Source organism: Alligator sinensis, unplaced genomic scaffold, assembly GCF_000455745.1.
Source record: "Alligator sinensis unplaced genomic scaffold, ASM45574v1 scaffold1144_2, whole genome shotgun sequence".
NCBI classification, from domain to species: domain Eukaryota; kingdom Metazoa; phylum Chordata; order Crocodylia; family Alligatoridae; genus Alligator; species Alligator sinensis.
This window is the reverse complement of record NW_005843031.1, coordinates 184917-201734: the sequence shown is the minus strand read 5'-3', so window position 1 is coordinate 201734 and position 16818 is coordinate 184917. Positions and strand designations below refer to the sequence as shown.

At 38.5% G+C, this 16818-nt stretch overlaps 1 protein-coding gene across 1 annotated transcript in view; it reads left to right on the top strand.

Annotated features, from left to right (window-relative positions):
• LOC102383839 (BMP/retinoic acid-inducible neural-specific protein 3) overlaps positions 1-16818 on the top strand; it is a 156474-nt gene that overhangs the window by 17557 nt on the left and 122099 nt on the right. The window contains exon 3 of the mRNA XM_014526351.2: positions 2823-3013. Coding sequence (XP_014381837.1) covers positions 2823-3013 — 191 coding nt within the window. The remainder of the gene's footprint in view (positions 1-2822; positions 3014-16818) is intronic.

The following is a 16818-nucleotide window of genomic DNA, read 5'->3' as shown; positions in this document are numbered from 1 at the left end:
CCTGCTGAAAAACAGTTTGAATGGAAGCAATTCAATCAGCTTTAGTGATATGACTATCACCAAGTAGTCAGGAGGCTTTGAAAGTGATTATTCATGAAGGGAGAAAAAATACCAATTTTGTGGGAAATAAAGGAAGATTTTCCCTTTTATTCAGGAATTTCCCTCAATGTAAGGGGAGTGCCATCTTTTATGTATATATTGGCACATTGCTGCTGACTTCAGTGGGAGAAAAAACCCATTGTTGTCAACAATATAAAGCAAAAATCACCTTTCTAAGGCTAATGAAAAAGTGCGAGGAACAGAATAGTGGAAAATTTCTTTTATTTATGCACTGATTTCATACCTTTTTGAAATGTGTTGTGCCAAATATTCCTATACTTGTTGACAGTCATTTATGTTAACTAAGTTGCTATGATATAATGTTTAAGTATTATCCGGTATAAGAAAATTTAGTAAACCCCTGTCTAGTTGCACAGTAGGATGCCAGAGTTTAGGCTGTCACATCTTCTGAGTTGCTTAGTGTGTTGAACTACAATTAGCAATACACACCAGTATTTCAAAAACTATTTTACAACTATTTTCTGAATCAATAGGTAGTCTGAGGCCTGATCCTGTTAAACATTCTTCGGGGACAAAGCAAATATACCGTGGGATGCATTCTGCTAGGTTCTGTCATGAGACCCTCCTTGGAAAACCAAGCAAAAGGAAGCTGAGATGAGAGTTGTCTGCTTCATGATAAAGTAAAAGTGTTAAACCTTGGTGGTATTAACTCAGACAAAACTTCCCTTTAATTCATTGTTGTTTTGCTTCAGAATTTGGCTTTCAACTGAATTTCCAGCACTGGCATCCATAAATACAATGAAAAGACCATCAATTGCCATGCTAGCTTTCTCCAAATGCAGAAATGAAATGTGAAGGCAAAAGGGGTTGTTGATTATTCACAACATGGTATGCAGTGTTTCCAGCACATGTGCCAAGAGATGCGAACTCTTGCACCAAAGCATTGTTCTTTATTTGGAATTGTTTGCTATCAAGATTATCTTCTTTTGGAGTCGATGTCACTTTTTTTGCATCCCACACATTATCCTTCTACAGCTATATTTGTTGGCACATATGCCTATTTGAAACTGGCATAACATCTTGTGAGTGGGCAGAATGCCATCATAACAGATGGACATGCAATGAAACTAGTACAAGTATCAAGTCTAATTATTATGGGACAGACTCCCTTCCAGGAATGAGGAAACTGCAGTCTGTGTAGATATCTGTCATCTAAAGTTATGCTGAACTGGTATTACTTGCTGAATTCAGGAACAAGATAACTTAAAAAATCCAAAATTACCAGTCACAGACTGAAAAGGGAAATTTATAGTAAATTTGGACTTCTTTCCTATAAGAAGGAAATAGAACATTTATGGAAAATTCCTAATAAATATAGTAGTGTTCAAATGAAAAGAAATCTATGGAAATTATTCTAAAAATATTTTCATTTTAATAAAAATGGGGTTGTTTTGTTTGCTTTGTTTTTAACAGTCTTAAAGAGATCTGTAGCACGAATACACATTTCTTAAGTTTCACCAGACATTTTCCACAAGGAAAAGGCACATTAATAAAAGGGAAAATATATTTTATTATTATTATTATTATTATTAAGTATTAGTCATGTTAGGTCTTCTTTCTGCATTGTTGAAACTATTTATGCTATGGAATTTAAAATTCAAGAATTTAAAGCAACCTCATGCCTGGTGTAACTCCATTGGAAGTATCATAGAAAATGTCATAGGATCATAGAAATTTAGGGTTGGAAGGGACCTCTAGAGGTCATCTAGTCCAACCCCCTGCTCAAAGCAGAACCATCCCAAACTATATCCTCCTAGCCAAGGCTTTGTCTACCCTGGTCTTTATAACCTCTAAGGATGGAGAAGGGTGGTCTTAACAACCTCTCTAGGTAGCCTGGTTCAGTGCTTCATTAGTCTCCTACTGAGAGAGATTTTTCACTAATATCTAACCTAAGCTTCTATTGCTGCACCTTGGCCTGTTGTATTTTTATGGTTCATATCGTGAAATTAAAGAACTAGAAATATGAAAGTAGTTTTTTGCATCTGATTTTCAACTGGTTTCTAATAAGGACTAAAAATTGTATTACATTAACAAGCCTACATTTTCAATCTAGGGGCATTTATACACATGCTGGGGGGAGGGGCCACTTTCATTAGAATAGGTCCAAGAGCCATTCTAATTAAAGCGCCCAGAGCATTACGTGCATCAGTGTCCCTGCACTGAAAAATGGCAGTGGACACTTTAGTTAAAGTTCATCAAACAAGCTTTAGTTAAAGTGCCCCTGCCACCATTTTTCAATGAGGGGACACTGATACACATGACACTGAAGTCTGCTGGAACACAGTGATTACCGTGCTGTGACACGCTATAATTACAACATGTTGGAGCAGCCTCACTGCATGTGTATAGGTACCAAGAGACCTTTATGAGTGGTGTGATTTTCAAGTGCTGAGGACCCAGGAGGCCACACTGAATTCAGTGGAAGATGCTTGGTGCTTAGGATTTTTGAAAATTATGCTTCTTAATACATTCTGCAAACATGGTCTTAACCATCTTTAGGGTTTTCAAAGATATGTAACTCACATGGAGGTTTCCACAAGCACAAATGATAGTTGGGTACCTAAGGGCAGATCCACAAAGGCCACACAGTGCTCCAAAAGCTAACTTTACACACAAGTGAATGAAAACAATTGACTTTCACCCTATTTCTGATGAAATGTGAGATGTGAAAGATGCACTGATTTTTTAATTTATTTATGCAGGGGAGGAATCACTCACAATTTTTGTGGACAAGCGGAAGCTGAGTAAGAGATCAGAAGGAAGTGATCCAAGTACCAACAGCTCTTCTGTGACTTTAGAAACTCTTCACCAGCTGGCAGCATCCTATTTTATTGACAGAGACAGTACCCTCCGCAGACTTCATCATATTCAGATAGCTTCTACTGCCATAAAGGTAAGGGAAATCCCTCTACAGTCAAGCTGAAAACATAGTTGCAGATTTATTACTTCATTCCTTTATGGATTGTGATTTTAATGATGAAACAAGCTTGTTAGGAAATAATCTTTCATATAAAATGGATAATTTCAAGTACAGGGTATGGTAAATCAGCTGTTAGTTCAAAGGTGAGCTTTAAGCATTGCATACAAATTTCTAGATGCAGAGTATACAATTTCTATTCTACAGGTAGTTAGCTAACAGCACTGCAAGCATTTAGCATTGCACCTTTTTTTTTTTGAAGTGTGTACTTTATTAAGTAACATGTGGAGATCATTCAGACAGAGGCACACAGTTCACAGCTTCCCAGTTCCCAGTGATTTTTTTTCTTTTTGGAAGATACATTCAAATGTTGGCATTCATTTTTAAAAGGGTTTTTTTATGCATGCATTTAGAAGAATTTTGATCCCATGTCCTGAGCCTTATTTTGCTTTGCCAGATGCAAAGCCTATGTATTTATCTGCGATAGTTTTTTTTTTTCTTCATTGGGACATACCAGGTTAGTAGAGGTAGATGTGTATATATTGTGTGATGCAATAACTATGTATCTGAAGAGCTATCTATTTTGAGACTAGTTAGCAGAAATGGCCTCTCAAGACAAAAGACAATCCAGACACAGAAACAAAACAAATTCTATGGTGCAATAGTTTCATAGTTTCATAGTAGCTAGGGTCAGGAGGGACCTGAACAGATCATCTAGCCTGACCCCTTGCCATAGGCAGGAATGAACGCTGGGTTCACAAGACCCCAGACAGGTGATCGTCCAACATCCTCTTGAATTTGCCCAAGGTAGGGGCGAGGACCTCTAGAAGATGCTTTTCTTATAAAGCTTTTACATAGGATACAATTCAGAATCCTTTGGTTTCAGTGGCCTTTGCAGCCTTTAGGGCATGCCCATGCCAATAATTTACTACACTATTATGAAACATGCAAAGTGGCTCCATACATTCTTCTTCCCAGGCTGTGAGTAGATCAGTCATATTCACCTTGGCTAATTAGATCTACAGTACCTCTGAATTCCACTAAAGTGAATTTATGGCTCCCAAGTTTTGGAAGCCACATGATCACAACAGTGCAAGGAGTTTTAAACCATGTAAAGCTCATTAAGTTATCTATACAAACATGGTCTTAAGTACTATTTTCTGCTTTCCAGCTATCTTAGACCATATACATTTCTACCAAGAGACTCGTTGTTCTCTCAGTAGAGATGAGAGGTGTACAGGAACCTGTTCCATTTCTCTTGGGAGAAACACGTCCCTTCCAGGAGAAGATCTTTCAGGTATGAACCTGGAAGATTACCCTTGTCATAAAGTTTCTCTCATGAGAATGAAGGTTAGTATGAGAGGCTTTCCTTTCACATTAAGATCATTCACAGTAGAAATCAGCATCAATAGAAGCAGTTTGGTTTGTTTTTAAATATAATTTATTACAGAGTACAAACTAGCTAACCAAATAATCTGTTATTTGATTTTAAAAAAAGCCTCATTGAAATGCTGGTAAAATGATTTGGGCAGTAGCTGTTCAATTTGTCCAAAGCTTTTAATAAACTGCTAAAAATGACTTCGTTTCCATTTCACCCACTCTCCATTCATGAGATGGATACAATTACCAACTATAGTCCATCAACTTATCAGATTTGGACAATTGACTTATAGCAGGCCTGTAGAAAATGGTTGCTCTGTCTCACGTGGCAATGTTGATGTATAAAACCTTCCAAGTTATGCTTTCTCTATGATAGACAATTTGTTAGCATTTGCATAACAGATTTCTATTTTCAGAGCATTTTTATTCAGCAGAAAACCTTCGTGATGATTGAAACTTGGAATGCAAAACAGGGAAAGCAATACGATTTGCTTGGTTTCCCCAACTCCTTTTCTCCCCCCCCCCCCCCCCCCCCCCCCCCCCCCACTTTTTCACAATATAGCATCTGTTTGTTTTTTTTAAATATAGGAACATTAATTAGAGTTCTGCCTTCCTAACACTAGGCTGCTTCAGAGATTAGAATTACCCTAGGCATAAATCAGACAGTCCTGGATGCCTTTCTGAGTTACAGCACTCTCCTCGGGCCACAATTCTGCCTTCCCCAATGATTGTATGGCAGCCTTGTGTGTCTGTTTTCCAAAGAACCTATACCAGAAAATGACCCCTTGACTAAACTCAGGATATGAAAGACAAACTCCTTCATGAAAAGCCATCACAGTTATAGTACCAAGTATTACCCCATATTTTTAGAAGTGTGTATAATTCTTGTTTTAATATATAATGTAATGTAATGTCAATAATTTAAATTATTTTGGATTATTGAAACATTAAAGTATTTTCATCTCTACAGACTTATAATTCACAGTAAATGTAATACAAATTGGGTATCCCAATACCATAGTTTTGAAAAATATGCCAGATTTTCCCCATTTCAGCTTTAAGTTTGTCCAACAAACATCACATAGCTTTTAAAAATTAGTATGATATATGATTGCTTGTTCCAGTTTCTTTAAGCAAATGCATGTAAGACAAATTCAGGGGAAATACATGTTAAAATAATGTTCAGACCAGTTAAAGCTAAAAATATAAGTGGAATTGTGGGTATAGATTAAAATTATAATTTACTCCCTTATAATGAGAGTCAGTTTAGCTATGTTACTTTGAAGTCAGGCTGTAGGCAGGGCAGAATACTGACTTGTTCAGAAATGCATAAGCTTGCATAGGGTACTGCCTCTTTTTTCAGACCTTATGAATAGAATTGCAGAGACCAGGGTTTACCAAATAGAAGGGAATAAAGTCATTTAAATACAAGAATAGGGAGGAAGAAGGAAAAGATAAGGGATGGATATGCTGCTGAGAAGAGGGATAAACACACAATTAACCACTTAGGGACATAACGGTTATAAAAAGCTAGTACAGGTAATGAGATAAGCCAGAATCTCTTTTTAGACAATAATTACCACAATCTGTAGATGAGTCATTGTTTCATTGGCGATGTGGGTGCACATACAAATCTGTAGATGAGTCATTGTTTCATTGGCGAAGTGGGTGCACATACCCCCCCTGAAAGAAGCCCTGCCGATGGTACCAGTGGTGCCTGCAGGCGGTCGCTGCTCACCACCCCGCCTTACCACTGGTGGCATCTGCAGGTGGCCATCAACTGCTGGTCAGCACTCGCCCCCCCTCACCACCAACACTGCAGCAGCCACCTGCGGGAGCTCCCCACTTGCTGCCACGATGCCCCTGCCACTGCCGCCACCTGCAGGCAGTTGCTGTGCCCTGCCCCAGCCTCTAGAGGCATGTGTCGTTCATGCATGGTTTTGAAATATCACATTTCAGTTGGGTTTTAAAGTTCTGTTGTTTAGGACCTGCTAGTCTGAGGTCAGTGATGGAGTGTCTGTTGCATGATTAATTTGTCAAAATTTAAATATGCAGAATAATTCAGTATTGCCAAATACAAGTACTAAAAAAGTTAAGTTTGACTCTTAGAAAAACAGGAGGTTGGCATAGAAATCATGAAGTTTTTTTTTATTTAGATGAAGATTTTTGGTTTTTTGTTTTGATGGATTTTTATTTATTTTTTAATCCACCTTCTGTGGTGGCAGGATTCTTTTTCCTTTGGTTTATGTACTTTATCTTTTTTATTTTTTAAGGAGGGTATCATTTTTTCAAACTTTCTCTGCCTCCACTCACTTCATTACATGTTACCTCACATTCTTACCTGGTTACTCAGTTACCTGAACTGGACTATACACATCTTGATAAATTAGAAACATAGCAAATAAGGACAATTTTTCAGCATTAGATCTAATTTTTATGACTGTGTGCAAATTTAATTGCAGATATATATATTTGCTTTTGAGATTTAACATTAAATACTTCCTCTCAGGATAGCCCTTGTGTATATATAGTTACATCTTCCTTACATATTATGAATAATGCCTCTCATTAAATTGAAACTTGGAACATTTTAAAAGTACAGTTCACTTTCCATTGCTTTGTTCTACTTCATCAATGAAAATAGACATGTAAGTTTTATTTCTGCTTTTCAATGTTTTAATTTTCTAGTGTGTTACATATTAGGTTTGGGAACTACAAATAACTTGTTATATTTTAAAAATAGTGTCACTGAAAATTCTAATAAATTGTCTGTATTCGTATTAGGCCTGTAAAACCCATATTTAATATTCTTAACAGATCTCCAGAAATAATTTTAAGGTTGCATACCAGATTTCTTACTAATACCCTGTTTTTGGTTGTTTATAACATTCAGAAAATTCTACTTTCAGTGGTAGCACTGTTCTTAAAAAAGAAAAAAAAAGAAAAGGTGGGGCTTAAAATGGAAGATTTTGCATCTCAGGAAAAATGAATATTTTTTTTCATTCAAAAACAGGATGAGAATTCAGCATTTTAATTCCATTATTAAACAAAGGTTTTTAAAACATGCTGCTTCAGTCTCAACCATTTTTATACATTTTGCGTAAAAAGGTACATTTTGAAATGAAAGATTAAAACTTCATTTAGAAAAAATGGAATTGAAAATGTGAGCATTTTCAAAACATTTTCTCTCAGAACTTTAAATGTTTTCTTTCTTTAATTGATAAAACAGTTTTTCTGAAAATAGAAGGTTCTGCTTAATACTATTTTGACATTCCCCCCACCCCCCAGATAGCTATAATTGAAAGCTTTTTTTGGAACATCTCTACCACCAAACTGGTTGAGCGCTAAAAAGCTGCTATTCAGCATGGTAACAAATGCTACTAAGGATAAGGTCTTCTTGGGGGTTCTGGTAAAATTTGTTTTTGATTTGACTTGAGTTATGAGCCTTTGAAATTGTATTTTATGCATATAGAGTAAAACGTACATACATTTTCAGCTTAATTTACTGAAGTATGAATATTTTATTCAATAACATAAGTAATGCAGCTGTAGCTAACTTAGAATTATTGTTGTACAGTCAAGCTTTGTCTAGAGACATCTGGAAGTGGTTTAAACTTGTTAGCATGGAGCTCCACCCAGGCTAATTTACCCTACCAAGAGTCAAAACTGTAGTGCAAAATCTGATGATTATTCCTCTATCCTCACCTTTTCAGATGCTTCCTTAAATCTCCCCCTCTTCCAGAACTGTCACATACACCTCCGATTTAGTTAGTACACAAGGTGCAGATCTACCCTGCTTTCTTGTTGACTTCAGACTAACAGCTATTTCTCTCTGCTCATGTAAAAATGAGTGTAAAAAAAAATCATTCAAAGCCCATTAGAATGTGTTTATTCCTAAATCAAATGGCCCCATATTGTTCCATAGCTACTTATCCTATATTCTTCTTAATTACCCTTATTACATCCTCTCTTGCCTGTCTAATCTGCCATTTAAAGTATCAGCACTTTGGTGCAAAGATTTTATCTTCTATGATTGTCCTGAGATGCAGCTGGAATATTAGGAGGTGCTACTGAACATTAAACACAGAATCACAAGAACAACAGGCCTATAATAATTATTGCCATGCTTGGTCCTTTAAGAGGTGAAGATTAAAAAAAAAATGAAATATACACACAAAAATTCTTCAGTGACTATGGTTCTGGTCCACCTTATAAAAACCACACAGGTCCTGATGTTTGTAGTAAAAAAAAAGTTCTCCCTGTCTGTTCCGATTAATTGGCCAAAGTGAGAGGTCACCCTCCTGCCAATTCCCTAAGATGTTTATAGTTTACAGAGGAGGAAGAGAAGATGAAACCATTAAAAACATGTTTACACCACAGCTGTATATCCTTAATGTACTACCCTGAAAACAAGCTTTTCTTATTCTTCCTGCCTAATGTTCACCTAATAATTGTAGATATGTATACATACAAGTGTGTGTGTGTGTGTGTGTGTATTCATACATACACAATTTGTATGTATACATATCTACAATTGTTACACGCTTAAGTAAGACTTGAAAGATTTTTCTCCCTCCTCCTGATGACATACATTAGGGTCAGGACAGAAAAGCTGATAAATTAGCATTCTAATTCATCATAATTCTATCCTCCTCCTCCAGTTCAATATATGTTTGATATATATATACACAGAGAGAGAGAGAGAGAGAGAGAAGTAACAATTTTTAGGTGCATGTTAAGCAGGAAGAATAGCAAGAGCAGTGTGTTATTTGTTACAACAAATATATATAACTAATCTGCTCTTTGGTATACGGCCAAGACTTCATGGGTCTTAGGTGTGTTTATTAACATATACCCAGCACTGCTCTAACAGTGGGTATATTATATTCTTTGACTGTTAGTGCACACAGAGTAGGAATAAGTGGGTGATGTATCTTTTGATGGCAGTTCTCCCTAGTATGGTTGGAGGCAGTATAATCATGCCCTAAGTCACTTGAGCAAAAGCTATAAAACCAGTCAACAAGAGTCTAAAAATTATAACTCAGAAGTTTTATGCTCATATTATTCCTCTTTAAAAGGCCCAATATATATCTGTTTTTGTTTTTCTCAGTTTAAGAAAATTCATTCAGTTTACCTATAGAAAACAGAATGTGTTAATGAAGTATTCTTCACCCTCCAAATAACTGCCTGAAGTGATATCCATTCCACTCAAAACAATTAACACCTGATCAGTTTATGTCATTTTGTACATCCTCAACAAGAAAATCATTCTAATAAGTCATAACCAAAATCATTTTCTGTCCAGCCCTGATGTTTTAATTTATTGAACTGGAGGAGGAAGATAGAATTATGATGAGTTAGAAAGCTAATTTATCAGCTTTTCTATCCTGACCCTAATGTACATCATCAGGAGGAAGGAAAAAAATCCTTTAAGTCATATTCATGATTTATTTTTAATTTGCTAGGGACAAATACTGTTATTTCAAATCAAAACTGTGATTTCTCCAGTATGCAAATGTACAGCACAAGGAAAGGATTGATGCCAGCATATTTGATGAATGTAATCAAGTTTGTTAACTGTGATATAATTAGCCAGGAATACAATATGTGCAGACTTGTCAATGGCCATGCCATTAAAAATTGACAGTGTTGTTTTTACTTGAAACTGAGACAAGCCCTCTCTTCCCCACTTCCCCCCAATCAACATGGGGAAAAAAAGCTAGTTTGGGATTTGAGTATGAGCCTAGGGCAGGTGGCAGCTCAGCTCTAAGTTTGGCCACAGGCTCAGAGCTAAACCCAGAGCTGAACCACTGCCTACCCTGGGCCAGAATGTCTCATTTGGAAGGGAAATGGGCTGAACAGAATAGGATGCAGTTTAACAAGGATAAGTGTCATATGTTGCACCTGGGGAGGAAGAATAACCAACACTCCTACAGCCTGGGAGGTACCACTCTAAGTAGCACAACTGCAGAAAGGGAGCTCGGAGTCGTAGTCAACTCCAAAATGAACATGAGTCACCAGAGTGATGATGTAATAAGTAAAGCTAACTGCACCTTTTCTTGTATAAGTAGGTGCATCACAAACAGGTCTAGGGAGGTGATACTTTCCCTCTATGCAGCATTGGTCAGGCCGCAGCTGGAGTACTGTGTCCAGTTTTGGGTGCTGCACTTCAGGAGGGATGTGGATGGCCTGGAGAGGCTTCAGAGGAGGGCCACTTGTCTGGTTAAAGGCTTACAGAAAAACTGGAGGCATTTAAGAGGAGGCTAAGAGGTGATCTCATGGCTGCCTACAAACCTATCGGGGCGGGGGAGAGGGCAGCAAGAAATAGGGGATATAACATTTACCAGGGTGCCTGTCAAGGTAACTAGAAATAATGGCCACAAACTGGAAGAGAGCAAATTCAGATTGGACATCAGGAAAAAGTTTTTTACAGTGAGGGTTGCAAAAATGTAAAATAAACTTCCAAGGGAGGTGGTGCTGTCCGTTTTCTTGGAGGTGTTTAAAAGGAGATTGGATAGACACCTGGTTTGGGTCATGTGACCAAAGAACTCATTCCTGACCAGGGCAGGGGGTTGGACTTGATGATCTAATAGGTGCCTTCTAAGCCTAACATCCATGAATCTATGCAACTATGGGATGGAGCAGAACCTACAGCTGTCCCCCCTACCATCCACCCCTTGCCCCCCATCCCCTTCTTCCACCCAGCTTTCCTGAACCTCCCCTTACTTTCTCCATCCCATACCCAGCTGGGATAGGAGTTGCCTCCATTTCTCCCTGGCCAGCTGAGGCTGAGTGCCCTGGGGGAGCAGAGCTGCAGTAGAAGATAAGTTGGCATGGAACAGGAAAGGAGGAAGTGGGGAGGCATGGGCATGAGGGACAAGGAGTGTGGAGCAGGTTGCATTGGAGGACAGGCACAAGTATGGGTTGTACAAGGGTGTGTGGCAGGCAGGAAAGCATGGGGCAGAGGTCTGACCCCTCACCCTATACCACTACTTACTTACCACAGCAGTAGAGGGACAAATTTAAGATGACCTTCCACTAATTAGATTCTACACATGGAAAATTATAGGAAATTTATTATTTTCCATTAATAGAATGTAATTATTGGGTGGGTTGCCTTAAATTTGAAGTTGCCTTGGATACAGATTTGAAGTTGTCTTGGATGTGTTGTCAATATGCCATGATATAAGTGGGGAAAAAAAGAAATAAAACATCAAGTCATAGCATTCTTGATACTGTTTTCAAACTGGAGGTCAGACATTTAAGGATGTTACACAAAGCCTGTATCAATATTTACTTTATTTGAAAATACTTTGGTACCTACATTATTTTGGTATTATTTTAATTATGTATTTTAGTATCACATGTTAGATTTAGATTCTAATTCAACAATTTGCCGCCTAAGGGACCTCATTGGCAACTTGCCAGAAGCTTGAGGGCTGTATCAAATTTGCATATACATTTATACGATCATGTATGTCCTGTTGTGTTTGATAAATTACAGAACCCACATTATTTGCTCTATGCTCTTTTTCAAAGGTTTTTGCTATGGAAACCCCTCTAGCTTCTGGATTAGCTTCTCCAGAAGCTTAACATTTGTTATCTCCCCTTCCTATCCTCCAGACAGCCAGAAAGTAGGGACTTTGCCTTCTAACTTCTTTGTGAATTAGGGATTGTCTCTCTGTTTATACCATTTGACTGGCTGGCAAAGGCAAACAGACATAAAATGTCTTTCCCTCCCTCCCCACTCTGAGCCCACCTTTTATGGGACATATATTTAGCTGTTGGAACTTGGCATTGCTTTCTGGACCTCAGCTCCACTAATTCATTTAAACCTGCCGAGGAGCTGGTGCTATCACTCAAACTCAAAGTAAGTTACTGTAAACAAAGACAGTTAATAGAAAACTCCAAATTGTACAGCCCTTGGTTTTTGAGTCCTGCCAACACGCACGTATTTTCCCCTCATGGTGTCTTAATTTATAGACCTTCCTTTAAGCACCTGTGTGAAGGGAAGAGGGCCAAGTAGTGAGCCTGTACCTTTTTCCTTGCCTCTTTTCCTGGCCCCATCCTAATTGTTGGATGCTGTGAACACAGGACAAGGAGACCACAAATCAGCACAGCACCAATTGTAAGTCTCCCAGACACTCCCTCTAATTGGCCACTGGCAATATGATCTTAATGTACTGCACTGAGATGGTACATCGTATTTCCAATAGCTAATTAGGAGATTATTTCAACTGCTGAAGGGAGAGGAAGGGCTGGAGGGGGAGGGTGCAGACACAGAAAGGCTTAATACATCTAGCAACCTCCTCAGTTGGATGCAGTTTTAGGGAGTAGCAGAAAAAAGCTGTTGTTCACATGACCCCTGAGTCGTATTCACCAGAAGCCATAATTCTACCACTCACATTAATGTAAGTATTAATTCAAACTTGTAACTTTCCATTGCTTAATACTGCTCTTGGCTTGTATGAATTCCACTTAAGAAGCTCCATACTGAGAAGAACACAACGATGTGTAGGCTGGACCATAAAATTCCATGTGGATTTTCTAGTTAGTCATTTACTGAAGTCCAAAGCCATTGTGCACAACAGAGGGAAAACACATTGGTAACAAAACATATGAAATATTTTTGTGTTCTCCATCTGTGTTCTAGAAAAGGACAAACAAAGTTATGCTAAGCTTTTAAAGTGTTACTGTTGACTCTTTAGTAAGTGGAAGATATTATAGGACCAGTATTTTGGAGGAAAAAGATTTTTCTGCCACAGCTCCACTTGGCTCAAAAAAGAAGGTAGAAGCCCAGGTAGATTTGCACCTTATAGACTAAATTAGATATATATTGTGTAAGCTTTCTTGAGCTGAAGCTCACACTTTATCAGACGTGCACAGGCCACTGTAGGGAGGAGTGATTTGAATATAAAAAAATAGGAAGGAATTAGGGAGGTGGAAGGGATGGGGCAGTGCTGGTAGAGGCAGACAAGCAAATGACACATAGGAGCAAAAGAGTCACAAATGCTAATCTGAGTAACAGGATAAGAATCTGTATGGAGTCTTAATACATCCAGTTTTTATACACTGCATGGATTTTTATCCCATTACCTGGATTAGCTTTTCTGACCCCTTTGTTCCTATTGATCCTTTACTTGTTTAGCTCTCCCATTACTGCCCCACTTACCCCATCCTTCTTACATTTTGTGGAGTTTTCCAGTATGTATTTGCAGTCAGATTAACGCCTTTTAATGCCACTTGAGTGTAATAAACCTTGAAGGTCTGCCCTTTCAGTAGAATCATTGTGTAACTGTTCTTGAGCTCTGAAAACTATATTATGGTGATGCTCTTATAGTGATGCTCTTAACAATTTAAGTACTTTTTCAAGATTGTTTAGGTTGTTTTTCTTTATTGTACCTCTTATTTCCATGCTGGTGTCTCTGATTTCAGGTTCTGAATGGCATCAGACACTGAAATGATGAAATACTATGGAAAAGATTGTTCTTGTATCAGCTTAAATGGGCAGCCTCTGAAAATGTTGATGCTTTGCATCATTTGTTATAAATACCTGAAATTTAGAAGCTTTAGAAATCCATATTTCTGAACATTTCTTTAACCAACTGACATGGCTCACTTCCATTTTTAAGTATTAATAGATTCATATCTGAGATGTCAAATGGTGTAATATGGCATAACCTGAAATAGTCTACAAAGCTTGAGTCTACTAGGTGGTTTGTTTGGGTGGGCAGTGGGTTGGTAATATTACATATAAAAATATTGAACTAGAAAATAAAGGGGCGTTATTAGGTATATATGACACCAGTGACGTAATCAACATTTAAAAAAAATTACCCATTTAAGTGATCTATTAACAGGGGAAATATGCAAATTAGGCATTATTTAGAGCTTTGCATTTTACAGTGTGAGTTGAGGCAATCAAGAGATGGATTAAAACTTTTAAGCAGTAGCTGTTAGTTTGTTTTTTTAATTAGAACCATGAACTGTTCAGCTTTTCTGAAGATTAAGCTACTATTTGAGAAAAAGGACTGATATTTTCAAGGAACCTAAAGGAACTAAAATGGGATTATTAAAACCTTCCAAAAGACTTATGAATAAAAAACAAATTGAGTCACTTGGGATCTCAAAATTCCAGACAGTTGGGAAATTCAGTGGGAACTGAACACTTAATATAGGCTCTTTTGAACATCTCTTCCAGTTTTTTTCAAAAACAATTCCCAAGTTAATTTATCTTTAGGCACCTAGATAAATGGCCATTTTTTAGAAAGGGTAGCAAATTCAATTGTTTCTATTAACCCATCTGACAGGTGGAAGTGCACCTTTGGGTGGTCTTAAAATGCCACTTTAAGGGCTGGAGGCAGACACTTGGAAGGTGCTTGATTAGGGCAGCCATTTTAAGACCCAGTTTATATAGGCTGAGGCAGCCTGCTGGCAGCTAAGAAAGAAGCATTAGCTGGCTGAGCTATGGCTTAGGAACATTTTGGAGGTAAGGGTAGGAGCTATGGGGATGGATTGGAGTCTCCTGGTCCTGGGAATGACCTAAAACTGCACCCTGCCAAGTAAGTGGGGTCTGGCAGGGCTGTCTGTGGTGGAACAGCCCCCAAGAAATACCAGACCTTAACCCCAGCCCCCACCATCTGGTGGGTAGTTGTGAGAACTGTGGGAGCAGTGAAACTAGGCATGCCTGTTAATAGGTACCTGAACCCAGCAGGGACAAAGGGTTCTGGACACCCCAGAGGAAGGGTAGTGGTGTTGTGAATAGTGATGGTGTGGGCCTGCTTAGAATAGGGTGCAATAAGGGGTTCCTGAAGGACTGAGAGTGTGGGGTGCAGAGTAGGGCTGCTGAGGGTGGCCTGAAAGGCTGTACCAGGGGTTTACTGAGTAGGGCTGCTCAAGCAGCTTGAAGGATGGTACATGGGCCAACCCCAAGTGTGTCTGGGAAATCAGTTGCCCAGTGATGGGCTAGGGGCAAAAGCAGCTCAGTGATTGGCACAAGGGAAGGGTACATAGAGTAGGGGAGCTTGAGCAAACTCAAGGTTCTGCGTGTGTCATGCCAGAGTGGGAGTAGGCAAACCTGATGGCCCAGAGGGGATCACTCAATGATACAGAGCAGTAGAGAGTGGCTCAGTGATGGGTGCATTGTAAGAGGCCCCTGTGAGAGTGGGGCAGAGTGTGTGTGTATGCGATAGAGACCCAACAGTGGACTGAATTTGACTCAGCCACAAACCAGAACAAACAAAATAATCTGGATGCCATCTGCAAGGAATGGGCCACAGTGTGGGGAAGTTTTGGAGCCATGGGTAATGCTCCCTACCATCGGGGTAATATAAAGGCAGCCTCCCGCTTAATAAACCACATTAACATTCAAGTCTTGGCCGGCGAGTTAGGTCAGACTGCCCTAGGCAGGTGGGTGGGCCGACTTAGGATCTGGCCTCAAGAGTGCCCCCTGTCACAGACATCTTTTTAATATTTAGCAACTAGGAAAGATGGGTCATTTATTTAGATGCCTGTACATTGACTTCAGAACTCAACATTGAAACACCATTTTTGAAAATTTTAACCAGTTATTAAGGCAGAGATTTGCAAAAGGGTCCCTGGGCTCTTAAGGATTCCAAACTAAATATTGAATTGAATGAATAACTTTAGGCATCTGAATTTGAAAATATTGATCTTAGTCTCTGTGCTCCACAATTTTCTAATCTGTAAAACTGTACTTTGTTTGACTCTTCACTGACCCTTCAGGTCCTTGGATAAAAGCCACTATAGCACTTTAAATGTAGAAATATCTCACTTTGAAAGCTGAGTCTTTTGCGACTATTTTTTTCAGCCTTAAATGTGGTGTAAATTAAAAACAACTTTAATTTGTCGAGAAGGAAAGGAGCTAATGCTGTGGAGATTCTGCAGGGTATTTACCACACAGGTGGAGAAGGGGTGAGATTTTCAGTTGATGTAAATCTGGCCCTCAATATTCTAGAAAAAAAATGCACGCATCGTCAAGTTAACACTACAACATTCTTAGTAAATATTCTTAGAATGCATGCTCAGCAACTTAATTGACACAATACATCACAGCAGCTGCAACATGACACTTGTAAAGGGATGTGCCTTAGTAGACTGTAATATACACTGCACTGTCTCATTACGTTTTCAGCAATATGCATACCGAGGAGTAATGAATGCAGGAAGTTATAAAATCTCCAACTAGTTGGTAACACAGCATGAAATGTTTTAGGAGCAACAATCTAGCAAATAATAGAAAGCCTTGAATATGCATTTTCAAAAGTGGTTAGATAAATACTCTTCATTTTATGAGATTCCTGCTAATCTCCATATGTGACAGACCACAACAGATCTGAAGGGTTTCTCAAGGTCTGTTATACAGACAGAGTAAGGGTGAA